The sequence below is a fragment of the Larus michahellis genome, chromosome 1 (assembly GCF_964199755.1).
Source record: "Larus michahellis chromosome 1, bLarMic1.1, whole genome shotgun sequence".
Lineage (NCBI taxonomy): Eukaryota > Metazoa > Chordata > Aves > Charadriiformes > Laridae > Larus > Larus michahellis.
The window spans coordinates 191,010,236-191,024,206 of record NC_133896.1 but is presented as its reverse complement, the minus strand read 5'-3'; the positions used below and the strand labels follow the sequence as shown (position 1 = coordinate 191,024,206).

Genomic DNA, 13,971 nt, shown 5'->3' with positions numbered 1-13,971 from the left:
AAAGGATCATATCTAACCCTGGCCAAGGGGTCTTTTTTTTTGCCCTATTTTGAACAGTAGCCATGTTCAACAGAAGTGGAGATCAAGCTCTGCAGCAATTCTGCACTCTGATGTTGAGGGCACCTTCATGGGGACGGCTACCAAACACTCTGGAGCACAGAGGCCAAATTCACTTGGTGAACATAGTAACCCATTCGGTTATTGTGTTAAAGGAGAGAGGGAAAGGGCCTCTTCTGGCTCCTGGACAGGACTGCTGAAACATTTCTTGCTAAACTCAGCATTATCAGCCTTTTTTAACCAGCTTGTGTTGCCTGATAGTCTTCTGGCCTCACCTATGGGATTGGGAAATTTAAGTGCTGGGATTTAAGTCCCCAGCTTAAGTGCTGGGGAGCCATTTCTGACTCCCCAGTGGGCATCACTAGGAGCTACTGCCTGGCTGCTCCGTCCTGCTGTGATGGCTGTTGGTCTGGGCTCAGCTGGGAGCAAAACCAGCCCCGAAGGAACTTTATTGGGAAAGACTTTCTGTAACGGTGACTCGTGGGTTCAGATGGACTTCGGTGGGTGCTCTGACACTCACTTTGATAAGGTTTTACTCAACTGCCTTATTTGGGACACTTCCTTGGGACAGGCTGCTGGGGTTAATCATTACATCCACCTCCTGACAAACGAGCGTGACACCAGAGTGACTCCAATTTTTTATAAATATCTATTGCCAATTTGATTCACATGTCAGCCCAGACCTGGAGTTAAAACTGAAGGGGACTGAATATTACTCCTTCCTTTTAAGGCTTGCATAATTTCCCCTCTACACGGAAAAAGCTTCGCACTTACATTTTTCACTGGTATCTGCCCGCAGGAGCCTTAGATTTTGTCTCTTTTAAGCCTGCGTCCTGTAAACCACTGTAATTGTGCGCAGCTGTGCTTGCAAGCCATCCTCTGAAAATGGAAAGCCTGCGCTGACAAAGCACCCAAGCAGAGGACCTGCGAAATACACGCTGCAAAAGCTGCCGGTTTACCCAAAAGACCTTCTTTGGTCTGCCCTCCCCTGCCCTCCTCTGCTGCTGCTGCCTTGCAGTTTATGACATCCAGATAGTGGGAGGTCTGACAAACCGAACAAGGCAGTGAGCAAGAAATTCCGTTCCTGTTGAAACCAGTAATTCCTCCGTGCAGGCTGCTTTTCTCTGTGTGTGTGCGTGCGCACGTGTGTGTGTGCGTGTGCGCTCTTTCTTTTGTGTCACTTCGAGGACGGCTCTGATATTATTATTATTTTAAATATAGCTTGCCCTGGGGCGGGGAAATGCACGAGGAAAGAGCCGGCGAGCAGCCTATCTCTCAGAAGGAAAGAGCAAGCCTCGCAGCACAGGAACTGGCTTCACTCAAGTGTGCAGTTTAGAAGTCAACAAAAACTGTTTCAAATACCACCATTTTGGAGGAGGCCGAAGAAAAAGGACACAAAACTGGCTAAACACAGTGAAGAACATGGTAAATCACGGTACAAAGTGCACCTAATGGAAGTTTGAGAGTGGGCTCTGAAGTACAATGTAAGTCTTCCTTAAATTGTATTTTTCTATCATAGTATCTAGTTGTTTAATTTCCATTCTGAAGCCAGGCTGGGCCAAAAGGTGCAATTAACTATAAAAATAAGCATGGAACAGAATGTGTAATCTCTGATATGAGGCTGAAAATGATGCTGAAATACAACAGAAGTCAGAGACTATCAGCCATATTATGGAAGATGAACTATAAATAAGACCATATCTAATTATTTCAAGAGAAAGATGCTGGATGGAATCTTTAATCAACTTTCTTAATAGGGAAGCGAGAGCTCTGCTGTTTTGTATGGCAAGCTATTTTAATACTGCTGTGTTTAAAATTGTGTGATCACAGTTACCAATAGCAATAAGATGTAGCTCCAGAGGGGAGTCCTAGTGGTTGCAAAAGTTTTTTCTCTTTTATTTCTCCAACATTTTTGCTCTCTGAAGCCTCAAGTCCACACTCTCTATCCTACAGCTTGGTTTTGCTTTTCAGCTGGATTTTCAAATGTATGCCAACGCTGGACTTCCTATGGAACTGAAAACAAAACATTTCAGCTTTCGGAGTAATTCTGGCATGTTTTTCTACATCACGCTAGTGGGAAAAATACAGTCGACAAAAGATTGTGCTCCCCCAACTTCTGGCATGGACAGCTGAGGAATATAAAGCCTGATGGTGACGAAGGGTGGTAATTTCTTATTTTTCACTATTTATCTCACCGTTTTTGGACTCAGCAATGGATATTCTTTGTGATGAGGAGAGCTCTGCGAACCCAACTGCAAACTCCTTAATACAAATAAATCACGAGAGAAGACTCTACAGAAATGTTTATGGAGCTGGAGAGATTAATATATCACATCTCTTTAACCTGACCATGGACTCTGAAAACCTAACCAACCTTTCGTGTGAAAGTAACATGAGTCCACCGTGCTACTCTTCCCTGTTTCAGCTTTCACAGAAAAACTGGCCAGCTTTGCTGACAGTGATAGTGATTGTTTTAACCATTGCTGGAAATATTCTTGTCATCATGGCTGTGTCACTGGAGAAAAAACTACAGAATGCCACTAACTATTTTCTAATGTCACTTGCAATAGCTGATATGCTGCTGGGTTTCCTTGTCATGCCTGTCTCAATGTTAACCATACTGTACGGTGAGTATTAGCTGTGTAACCTACTGCATGTATCGAGAGGCTTTAAACATTGCATGCACATGTTGTTGTTGTCATTATTTCATTCTCTTACCACAAAAAAAAAATTATAATCACTCCATATGAGTTGAAATATATGTAGTTGGATAATGGATGTAAGAATAGGTGAAGTACTTGAATCTTTTCCTACTTTATATTTCTAGTTACAGGCATTTTAAACACGGTCCAGAACATTAGTTTATTACTGAGTTGCTGGATGAATTGTCTCAAAGTATATATGTAGATGCTTTGTTCTCTCTATTCTTTCATTTTTTTTTCCCTGGCTCATAATTTTCAATAATCCTAATGAGAATGTAGCGTCCTGACAGTTACTTTGCTCGGCAAATATGCCCTAATGACTACCTTTAGATTCAAAGTAGGCAATCCCTTCATTTTTTTTTAGATGAAGTAATACAAAGGTAAATAATTTTCTTAATACCAACACCCTGCTTAGACATCTACTTCCCAACAAATGCTGGCATAAATATTGTGAGAGTTAAAAAATGGATGGGAATTAATTCTGCCTAATTTTTAGTAACATTTACAAATGCAAAGCTATGATTTCTTAAAAGAAGTTATTTAAGAATTAAGTGAATAATGACTCACAGTTCATACCCTTGTAGGTGATTAATAGCAGATCTTTCTCCTCATTTTCACCAAAATCACTTCCAGCACAGCTCACATAGAAAAAAGCAGCAGCCTATGTGTTCAGTACCAATATTGTCAGGCTGTTATAACCCCTAAACTTCGAGAAATGAGTTTTCCAGTGCCACAACTGAATTGCTACAGTTCAAGGAGAAGCCAGGCAACGTCAGGATGAAAGTGAGATTGTTTGCAAAGATTTCTATTGCTTCACTATTTACTGTCCAAGCATAAGCCTGTGACTTAAGAGAGATTTCATCCAGAAAACTGGAAATTTATTTCCCAGTTTCAGTATGTCTACGCAGATTGCCCTCAGTAGAATTTGCAAACTGTATGTGGCATCAGTGGTGGTGTAACGTTGTGATTTATTGTATTAGTGGTGCAATTACCTTTGGTGAAGACACAGCGCAAAACGGAGCCACGGGAGCAGAAATCGTCCGATGCGTGAGATTAGCAAAACCCTTTTAAATCCTGCGTGATTCCCTGAGACATGCAACAGGGACTCCTGCTGGCCAGGCTCCGCTGCTGAGGAAAGAGGCGCCCAAAATCCGCTGCTCGGAAGTGATTTGGAGGTCGGGACGTGGGATTTCCTGCATGCAGCGAAGCCGAAACCCTCGTCGCCGGGAAAAGGCTGCGTCACCCTCCTTTGCAATCGCTGGCTTGGAGCAGCATCAGGGCACCAAAAGCCACTGGAGAGGGAGTGCGCAGGCTCTGTCTCCTCTCTCCCTGCTTTTTCCCTTTCAATGTCAAGAAGGAGAGTAACTTGGGGTGAAAAATCATCTGGTGGTGCACACAGGTACCAGAAGAGCCATCTTGGCATGGTGCACTGTCACCCTCCAGGACGACCAGTGACGGAGCAGAGAGAAACCTCCCCTTATGCAGGAGCATTTTCTCGGCCTCAGCCGCCCAGAGGAAGGTCGGGATGCAGCCAGCATCAGCCACATCACCTATGTTGACAGTCCTGAGCCCAAAGCAGGGGCCTTTGCATCCACCTTGCTCTGCCGGCGTCCCTCCAAGGCTGTTGAACAAGGGTGCTCCACCACCCGCTCCGCAGCCCCTTGAAGGGGAGTTGTGACTGTTTTGCTCAAAGGAGAGATGAATTCCTTCTCAAGAGCTTTACAGCTACTGTGGACAAATTCTGTTCAAGTGTGCTGGCAACCTGTCTGCCCAGCTTGCACCCTTTGGGCCAGGCAGGCTTCTCCATCCACCCAACAGCAGAAACCTCTGCTGCAAAAAGACACCCACCAAGGTGGATGTGCCCACAGAGCAGAAAATTCAAAGAGTTCAACAACAGCACTGGATCCCACCCAAACATGCATCAGGTCCCTGATGCCTGTTGCTCCTGCTGCAGTGACTTCCCCCATGCCAGCATGGAGAAGCTGTTGGGATTATTGGCAGATGCTGCGTAACTCCCTGCTGCAGTGGAAGAACCAGGCATTTCAGAGGGCTCCTGACCAGTCGAGTGCTGACCTTAGACATGGCCTCAGCTGATGTGCTTCTGTCAAGGCAGGGTGGCACACAGGGCCTCCTCAGTAACTGCCCATGCCTATAGATTCTCCTCTCCTCTCCTGTCCTCTCCCCTCCTTACAGCATTTCCTTAGCCTTTCCCTGTATCTCCTGTTACCAACAAGCAGCAGCCCACCCATCCTGGCCAGCTTCCCTTGTTTGCCTCCTCACCTCAAAGACCTTGTGAGAAAGCATTTCTCATCTCCTGGATACTACTATCTGGCAACCTCAGGAAGAAAATCCTATCTCACCTACCTGCCCTCCCTCTCAGCCTCTCAACCTCAAATGCACAGATGCACAAGCATCACTTGCCTGTCCCTTGGATGGGACTCCCTGATGTCAGTTCCTGCACCTCATGAGCTCTCATGGACCACGTGAAATCCTGAACCTTGTAAAATTTGCCCTGCCCACACAATCTTTAAATTGCAGCCATGGTTTGTTTTTTGGTTCGGTTTATTTTCCTTTGGATATGTGGAGGGGTGAATTGGACAGTGACCAAAGCACAGCACAAGGCAAAGCTGCCATAAAATGTCCCAAGGCGTGCCTGGAGGGTGCTATCTACATGCTTCCTAACTCCTATTGCATCCACAGCTGATTCCTCTCGTGCACTTTCCCTTTTCTTGGCCCTGTAGTCTCCAAAGTAGCTTATCTGATGCATGTTGTTTTATCCCTGTCCCATCCGGGTTTAAAGCAAGGACAAGAGGTCAGAAGGATATGACAAATGTGTTCCCAAAGGCCACTAATGCAAGAGAACAAATTCATGTTGTCAAGTGTAAAAATACTTTATCGCTTTTCCCTGTGTAAACTGCCCTGTCCTGACAGAGAGATGCTGCTGGGAAGACATGCTCCTGAAAGCCAGCCCACACGTAACGCACTCCAGAGACTGGATTCCCCACTGGAAGACCAGAAAACAAGATAAAACATATCCATAAATGCTCTATGACTTGTCAGGGTCAGCCCATATTACAGCAGTCCAAGAGCATCAAGAAATAGGTCTCCCCAGTGCTTACTGAGACTTACTAAGTTTAATTAGGCACAGGCGCAGCTCCTCTGTCCCTCCCTCTGTTCCTGCTGTTGCAAATCCTGTTGTTCTGTACCTACAAAGGAGACGGGCAGCCCCCAAAACACTACCTTTTTATCACAATGCCGGCTTTGGCATTGCCCCATACTGCACTGTCATGGGCAGCTCAGGTAATATGCTGTAAATTAAATCACCACAAGATAAGGACATGGATAACTGCAAAACTTGCTCCACGGAGAGCGATTAGTGGTTCCCTGCCGGACTAGAAGGGCCTTTGAATGGGGCTCCTGCAGGGCTCTGCTTAACCTGGGTCTGCTCAGTGCTGCTCCTAACGACCTGGACGGTGTATGGAGTGTGAGCTTACACAGCTTTCCAAAAGCACCAAGCTGGGAGAGGTTACAAGCACTCAGAGGGACAGGATCAGAATCATCAACAATCATCTGGACCCCTGGAGAGGAAGTCTGAAATGAACAACTAACATTCACTGAGGATAAATGCAAAGATAGCCACTTAGGAAAAAGATAGGAAACCAACTACTGCTGGGGAAATTTGTCCAGGCTTAAGGAATGGAGAAGAGCCTGGAGAAGAGAAGGCTCCGGGGAGACCTTATAGCAGCTGTCCAGTACCGAAATGGGGCCTACAGGAAAGATGGGGAGGGACTCTTTATCAGGGAGTGGAGCAATAGGAGGAGGGGTAACAGTTTTAAACTGAAAGACGGGAGATTCAGATTGGATATCAGGAAGAAATTCTTGACTGTGAGAGTGGTGAGACGCTGGAACTGGTTGCCCAGAGAAGCCGTGGATGCCCCATCCCTGGAAGTGTTCAAGGCCAGGCTGGATGGGGCTTTGAGCAGCCTGGTCTAGTGGGAGGTGTCCCTGCCCATGGCAGGGGGGTTGGAAGTAGATGATCTTTAAGGTCCCTTCCAATTCTAACCATTCTATGATTCTATGAATGCTGAACAAGTTCTGTCTGTCAAAATGGATCATAAACTAAGCATGTGTCACTGGTATGATATTTTTATACAAAAGGCACTCATCATTCCAGATTGTGTAAGGACATTCCCTGCGAGACCCGTGAAGCAATCTTGTATTTCACTTAGCAGTCGGGAGGCCTTTGCAAGAGTACTGAGCCCTGTTTTGGTCACTGAATGATAAGCAAGATGTGGATAAATTAAATAGATTCCAGGGCAGAGAAACAAGAAGCACAAAAGTTTTAAAACCATTATCTGTAAGCAAAAGATAAAGGAATTGGCGTTGCTTAGCCTGGAAGAGAAAAAGACAAAAATAGGCAAGACACGATAGCCATCTTCCAATAGCTTCCAGAAAGAACAGCAATCAATTATTCTTCATGGAGGGTGGAAAGAACAAGGAAAAAGGGAAGGTTCAATTTGCAGCAAATAAGATGTAGGTTGGATATTGGTAAACACTAATGCATTTGCTTTGCATTGCTCTCTCTGGAGGAGCCTATCAATATACAGGGAATATCCTTATTCAAGTTAGTGGTAGGTGCCTGAAGACGGGTGAGACGAATATCACAGGTGTGCAACAAAATATTTTTCTTCCTTCAGCTCCCACTAAATCTAAAGTTTTAGTTTCATAATTTGGGCAGCTTTGCATATCAGCAGGTGTTAATAATGCAGTAATTATGTGGATAAAAGTCCTAAAACAAAATTGCGAACTTGCAGGTTTACAATGGCAAAATCGCTTCTCTTTCCATAGATCTGCTGACAGAAATGGTTAATTATAACAACAAGCATTAGCATTATGCAAATAGAATTAAAAAGAAAAAAAAATGCTACTTGTAGCCTGGGAAAGAAGCAGAATTAATCCCAAAAGCTACAGTTAGAAGGTTGCAAACAAAAGAAAAAGGTTTCTTAAAACAGTGTCAGGCAGCTTCTGTGGAAGGCATCACTCACTACCAGCTAGCAGTGGGATAGAAGGATATATGCACTGAGATTTATGTATCACAACAAAAGATGTGAGTATGTCACATTCTCAGCTGATGTCAACTTTGTCTTGTGCAGGTTACACGTGGCCTCTACCTACGAAGCTCTGTGCTATTTGGATCTACCTGGACGTGCTTTTCTCCACTGCCTCCATCATGCACCTCTGTGCCATCTCACTGGATCGCTACATTGCCATCCGAAACCCCATCCATCACAGCCGGTTTAACTCAAGAACTAAGGCTTTTGCAAAAATAATTGCTGTTTGGACCATATCAGTTGGTGAGTGAGACAACATTTCAGCATGTAATTGCAGATTCCTAGCCTTTGAGAGGATTTGAGATATATAGGGCAGTCTAAAACTGTGTTCTCTGCCTGCAATATTTTGCTTGCCACAGTCTAAGAAGTGCTGTAATGTAGTAATTATGCAATGGAAATCAACAATGACAACGGGAAATGGAGGAGAACTGAGCACCACTGTCACTGGAAGAATATAAGTCAGTGATAGGACTACCGGGTTCAAGTTTGTTTCAAAGGTGTGTTTATTTCCTGTATTGATGATCCATCATTACCTTAACATTTAAAAAGAAAAAAAAAAATATCTCAACTGAAAAAAAGATCTCTTTGTTTTATGTAAGTCAGTTGTTCCCAACTCCTTATCAGTGTAATTTGCTTACAGATGTTTCTTACAGGCAGATCTTTTCTGCCTTTAGTGGTGCACAGGGTAGAGTATTCATGCATCCTATATAGGAGGCATTAGGTACTCTGTGTACACTGTAAGTGAGAGAAGTTTCTCCACAGGACAGTTGAGAGTTGCAGCCTAAAATAGGTGCCCCGAATGACTCCCTAGATGAATCTCTCTTTGCACTGGCAAAACCCAGAGGCTCGAAACTAGGCATGGGAGTGTTGCTCTTCCATTCTTGTAGTGGCAGCACCCTTGGTCCAGAGCAGCCTCGCAGGGTGGGAGTTGGGTAGAGTTTGGTGTCTGATGCCACCAGGAATTTCCTCACACACCTGGGGCGGTGGTTCTCAAACGTGTTGAAAGCGCAGATCCCTTTCAGCTCATCTGGTTTTGTAGACCCTCCCATTGGCAGCTCACTTAGTCTGAAGCAGGAGAAATTCACTCTCTTGCCCTGGAAGAGATGGGTGTTGCCAGCAATCAAAGGTAATTAGCTGCTTCCCTGGCTAATACAAATTATATTGCAAGTGGTAACTGTAATTTGTTACCGTTCTTCCGAGGGGGAGGAAAGGAGATGATGCCTAACACTGCTGCCTGCCCGCCGCTCTGAATCGTCTCCTGGGTCCCTCTTGATCCTGGCTCGGAGTCTGAGAAAAAGCAGTCTAGGATATTTATGGCTTAAAATAGTTGTATCTTCTGCTGCACAGTAAGAAATAGTGGGAGCCCTCTCTCAACAGGAGGACAGTTCTGCATCCTCCAAGATGTGGTGGGGTTCAACAGCATGACGTGCGGTGCCGGGGTGCATTCAGCTGGTCAGATGTAGATGTCTAGCACAGGCCAGGTGAACTCCACCCTAAAAACACCTAGCTCTCAACTATAAAGGAAGCCTAGAGCAGATGTAGAAGTCTTAATTTAGATTAGATGAATTATATCATATATCTCTACAGTCACTTTTTTTATTAATCCAGTAGAAAACATTACTCCCTAGATTTTCCAACCTTGGAGACTGCTAAGTGCAAGCATTTTCAGTGCATTCTCCATATAGCTTAAAAAATACGGGCATTCCTTAAATTTATACGTTCTGTGTAACCACACTGCATTTGTGTGTGGTGCCTATGCCTCGTGTGTGTGAAATTACCACCCTTTTCTAACACAAATTAATTCACAGAATGATCAGAATGCCCATTCCAGGGGCAAAACCAGTGGTCCACGCTGCTCAGCATCTTTCCTCAGATAGGGGCTCACCGCCGGAGTATCTGAATTATCTCACTATTAAAATGAATCCAGAAAAAATTATTTAAGCCCTATTAGTTAGGACATGCTTTATGTCCTGCAGCGGGAGGGCTTAGTTCTTTGATATCTTGATATTTAATTTCAAAAGTTAGGACTGTTCTTTGCTGTAATAACTGATAACAACTTTTACCCACTGTAAAAAACACCTTTTCTGCTCTCTAGAGAATTTTCTTCTAGCAGTGATCAGACGAGCCATGGATGTTATGTGTTATTACTATGGCAAGTGGTAGCAACGTGGTCCCTATTTATATAACTCTCAAAAATACAACTTATTTTATTGGAAAGCACTCAAGTGTGGCATGAGTGAAGGGGACAGAGTCCTGCTTTGCTGCAGCTGGATAAGGACACACATAAGGGAACAGGGGACGTCGGGAAAATAGTTGGGCTGATAGGGTACACTCCATCTCATTCACACACCACCTGCCATCAAAACAGTGAGTGGCTTAAATAGATATAAATGAATGCAGGCACGCACGCTGAGGTGTGCAGGAATGAAGAGCCGCTGAGCTAGTTTGCTAGTCCTGTGGAAGCAAGGGGCATGGGGAGACAAGTTAAAGGAAGACGGGTCAGTTCCCAGCCTGGCAGCGGTTTCATGAATGAACTCCAGCAAATGTCATGTGCTTCAGAGGACAGGCAGGGGAAGCAAAGACACGGCAAGCTGCAAAGAAGCTGCTCAGTTAGTCACTGCCAGGCTGGACTGAGATTGCACCATGGCATAATGCTATACTATACAGAAAAATGCCAGTATTATAAGGAACCTTGATGGATCCCACATCACCGATGCAACTTGCTGTCAGTTGGTCGTTGACCCTGTCCTCCTGATCTGCCACGATCCAACTCAGAATGGAAATGGTTTCTGAAGAGCGAGGTGTTTTCTGTATCATTTACTAATAGGAAATGGTTTCTGAACAAAGAGGGGCTCTATGTGTCATTTACCAGTCTTCAGGCTCTCAGTGCTACTTAGAGTGGCAGAGCTATAAATTATTTAGCTCTTTGTATTTTCACGTATCTACAGCTGGCAGAGGCAGAACCAGTGTCGGGCACAACACGGTCTCTGCAGCTCGGCTGACAAATTCAGAGGGAAGAGTTTCTTAAGGTTGTGTCCCCCAGCTTCCTTTGGCTTCCCCTTGCTCCTGCAGTTTGAAGCTGAGCCGGTGCCCTGTGAATTTTCATGATGTGTGAGATGGAGGGTAAAAAGCAAGAGAAAGAAATGAAAGATGTCATGTTCCCCTGCAGAAAGGCTTGTTTTACCTGAGGAAGAGGGGAGAACCTGCTGATCAGAGACCCTCAGTAACTTCCCTACTGTCAAAATCCTTAGTCCATCCTCTTGCATATCCTCCTTCAACAGTTGTTTTAACAGGCTAAGTCCCAATCTCTCTAGGCTCTGTTTGTGTGGCAGTATCCCATGCCCAGGTCATCTCTGTACCTTTCTCTGAATCTTTTCTAGTGCTCCTACATCCTCTTTGAGGAATAGGTGGCCAGACGTAAATATTCAAGATGTGGACAGACTATGAATTCATGTGGTGTAGTAATGTTTTCTGCCTTGTTCTCAGTTCCTGCTTTAATAAGTCCAGCCTTTCTGTTAGTCTTTAGGACCACCCCTGCACACGGAGCTCAGTGACTCAAAAATCACGGAATCAGAGAATAGTTTGGGTTGGAAGGGACCTTTAAAGATCATCTAGTCCAACCCCCCTGCCACGGGCAGGGATGTATTCCAGTAGACCAGGTTGCTCAAAGCCCCATCCAACCTGACCTTGAACACTACCAATGATGGGGCATCCACAACTTCTCTGGGCAACCTGTTCCAGCCACCCTCATTGTAAAAAAACCTCCTCCTTATGTCCAACCTAAATCTAGTCTCTCCATTGAAAAGAGAGTAGATTCTATTGGCCCTTGTCCTATCATTACAGGACTTGATAAAAAGTTTCTCTCCATCTTTCTTATAAGCCTCCTTCATACATTGAAATGGCAAAATAAGGTCTTCTGTGGAGCCTTCTCTTCTCCAGGCTGAACAACTCCACCTCTCTCAACCTTTCTTCATAGGAGAGGTGCTCCAGTGCTCTGACCATTTTCATGACACTCCTCTCTTTCCTGAGTAATGACAAATAGTTTTGCATATTTATATAGGGTTCCCCCTGCCTCTCCGTCAACTAATGTACAAGTCTTTGTTTCTTAGCACTGAATTCTGTCTGCTACTTTGGTGTCCATTAGCTGAGATTTATGAGGACTTTCTGCAATTCTCTACAGCCAAGAGCTGCGCGTCGCCAGCACATTTACACAGTTCCAGTGTCCATGCAGACAGGTCATGGTTGGGCTGAACAGCACTGATGAACACAGAGGGCTGTTGGACACCTTCTACCATCCTTACAGTGGAAACAAACCACTTAATCCTATGCCTTGTTTTCTTTTAACCCATCTTTTTTCTATAAGAGGACCTTTCTTCTGCCATTAGAGTTTAATTTCTTTAACAGCCTTTGACAAAACAGTATTGTCAGAGCTGGAAATCCAGGAACATTATATCAGCTGGATCACCCTTATCCACATGCTCTCTGACTTCTGCAAATACTTCTAGATGATTTGTGCAGAAGTTCTCCTAGTGCTTTCCGATCTACCCACATCTCCTTCATTATGACTTCTAATTTACCTAAGTAACAACACTTTCATTCAGTAAATTCATAATTTTCATTTTATTCACTAAAGTCACAAATTTATTCAGTAAATTTGATCCAAAGACCAGTCAATCAGTGCTCTTCCCTCTGTTGGCTTCAGCAATATCAGAATTATTTAAAAAACAGCATAAAAAGGGACAGATAATTTTATTTACTTGGTTTCTGAAATCTTGACTTTCTTAGAGAAAAAAGAAAAAATTGTACTAACATTTGTTTTTGCATTTAGTGGAAGAAGAGCATTTAGCCAGCAGCCTTTCTTTCACTAGACCATGTAATGCCACAGGCAATTGGTTTAAAATGGATTCTAATTACTGTAACAGATTCTAATCGTGTCTTTAATTCTTAAATCATCCAGTACCCAGAGTGGCTAGATAATTAGATTATTTTTAGCTGTTGAAGGCAAAAGCCCATTAAAGCCTGAAAATTATTCCATTTGTTTTAAAGCACAGAGGTCATTACTGAGAACAGGTGTAAAAGGCCCAAGCACTTCCCCTTCCTAGAAAAATTAGACTTGAATTTTGAATAGCATTTAAGTGGAATCTATAGAATTGTAAATAGAGGCTGTGCTGAAAAATACAGGTAAAGCACCTTTGAATCCTACGTGGGCCTAAGAAACATATTGCTCTGCAAGAAGCCATCATTATCTCCTTTAAAAATCCTTGAAAGGGCCACATAAAAGAATTAGTTATGAATGTTAAGCCCTTATATATGTCATTCTTCAGTCCTTATTTCTCTCTATTCCTCTGTTAATGGTCTAAGTAATGTGAAGTTTGATGAAGCCCAAATCCTCTTAGCTGAGTTTTCTCTTCTCTCTCTTCTCTTATCATTTCTCACTCAGCCTACACATCTGCTCACTGCCTTCAGGCAGTTTCTGCTCTCTCCAGTCACTAACAACTTAGATTTATTCAGTACTTTTCATGCAGAAAAAAAAAGCCCAAAGTGGAGCTGAATGAAGCTGGTGAAATATCTCCCATCGCCTAAGTCTCTTAAAATTTTGCCATTGCTTTCGAGGCTTCAAAAATACAGAAATACTGTAGCATGTGAAGCAACATTCTCCAAAGTGTAGGGTGCAAAAAGTTATCTCCAGGTGGATGAAACAAGTGCAAGCCCAGTGTAACTGAGCCCTCTTATAATTGGGCAATGTGAAGCTTTATGCTGAAGTAAAGGCTTACACCTCCTTCCTGGGCAGCCTGCAATTTCTCTGCATAACTTCTTGCTGTCCTGCAGAGTACGAAGGGCCAGGGAAGCAGCTGGGATTGGGAGAGTACAACTACCAGTGTCTCTGGATTGTGGTTTGCTGACAGCTTTGGCCTGCTCCAGCTCACTCCTCCTTCTGCCAAGGACAGCTTTCCTTTGAAAGTGCCTTTACTGTTTTCAAAAGGCACAAATAGCCAAGGCGCTGCAGGTTGGGAATCCCTGTTCTGGATCCACTGCATCCTCCATTTCTTCCAGATGACAGATTTATAATTTGCCAGTTCATTCAAGTCTAATTTGGGGAT

At 43.9% G+C, this 13,971-nt stretch overlaps 1 protein-coding gene across 1 annotated transcript in view; it reads left to right on the top strand.

Annotated features, from left to right (window-relative positions):
• The first annotated feature begins 1,355 nt into the window (after nt 1-1,355).
• The window catches only part of HTR2A (5-hydroxytryptamine receptor 2A), a 34,888-nt gene continuing 22,272 nt past the window's right edge, over nt 1,356-13,971 (top strand). Inside the window, exons 1-3 of the mRNA XM_074565491.1 lie at nt 1,356-1,541; nt 2,029-2,684; nt 7,913-8,113. Coding sequence (XP_074421592.1) covers nt 2,270-2,684; nt 7,913-8,113 — 616 coding nt within the window. The 5' untranslated portion in view covers nt 1,356-1,541; nt 2,029-2,269. The remainder of the gene's footprint in view (nt 1,542-2,028; nt 2,685-7,912; nt 8,114-13,971) is intronic.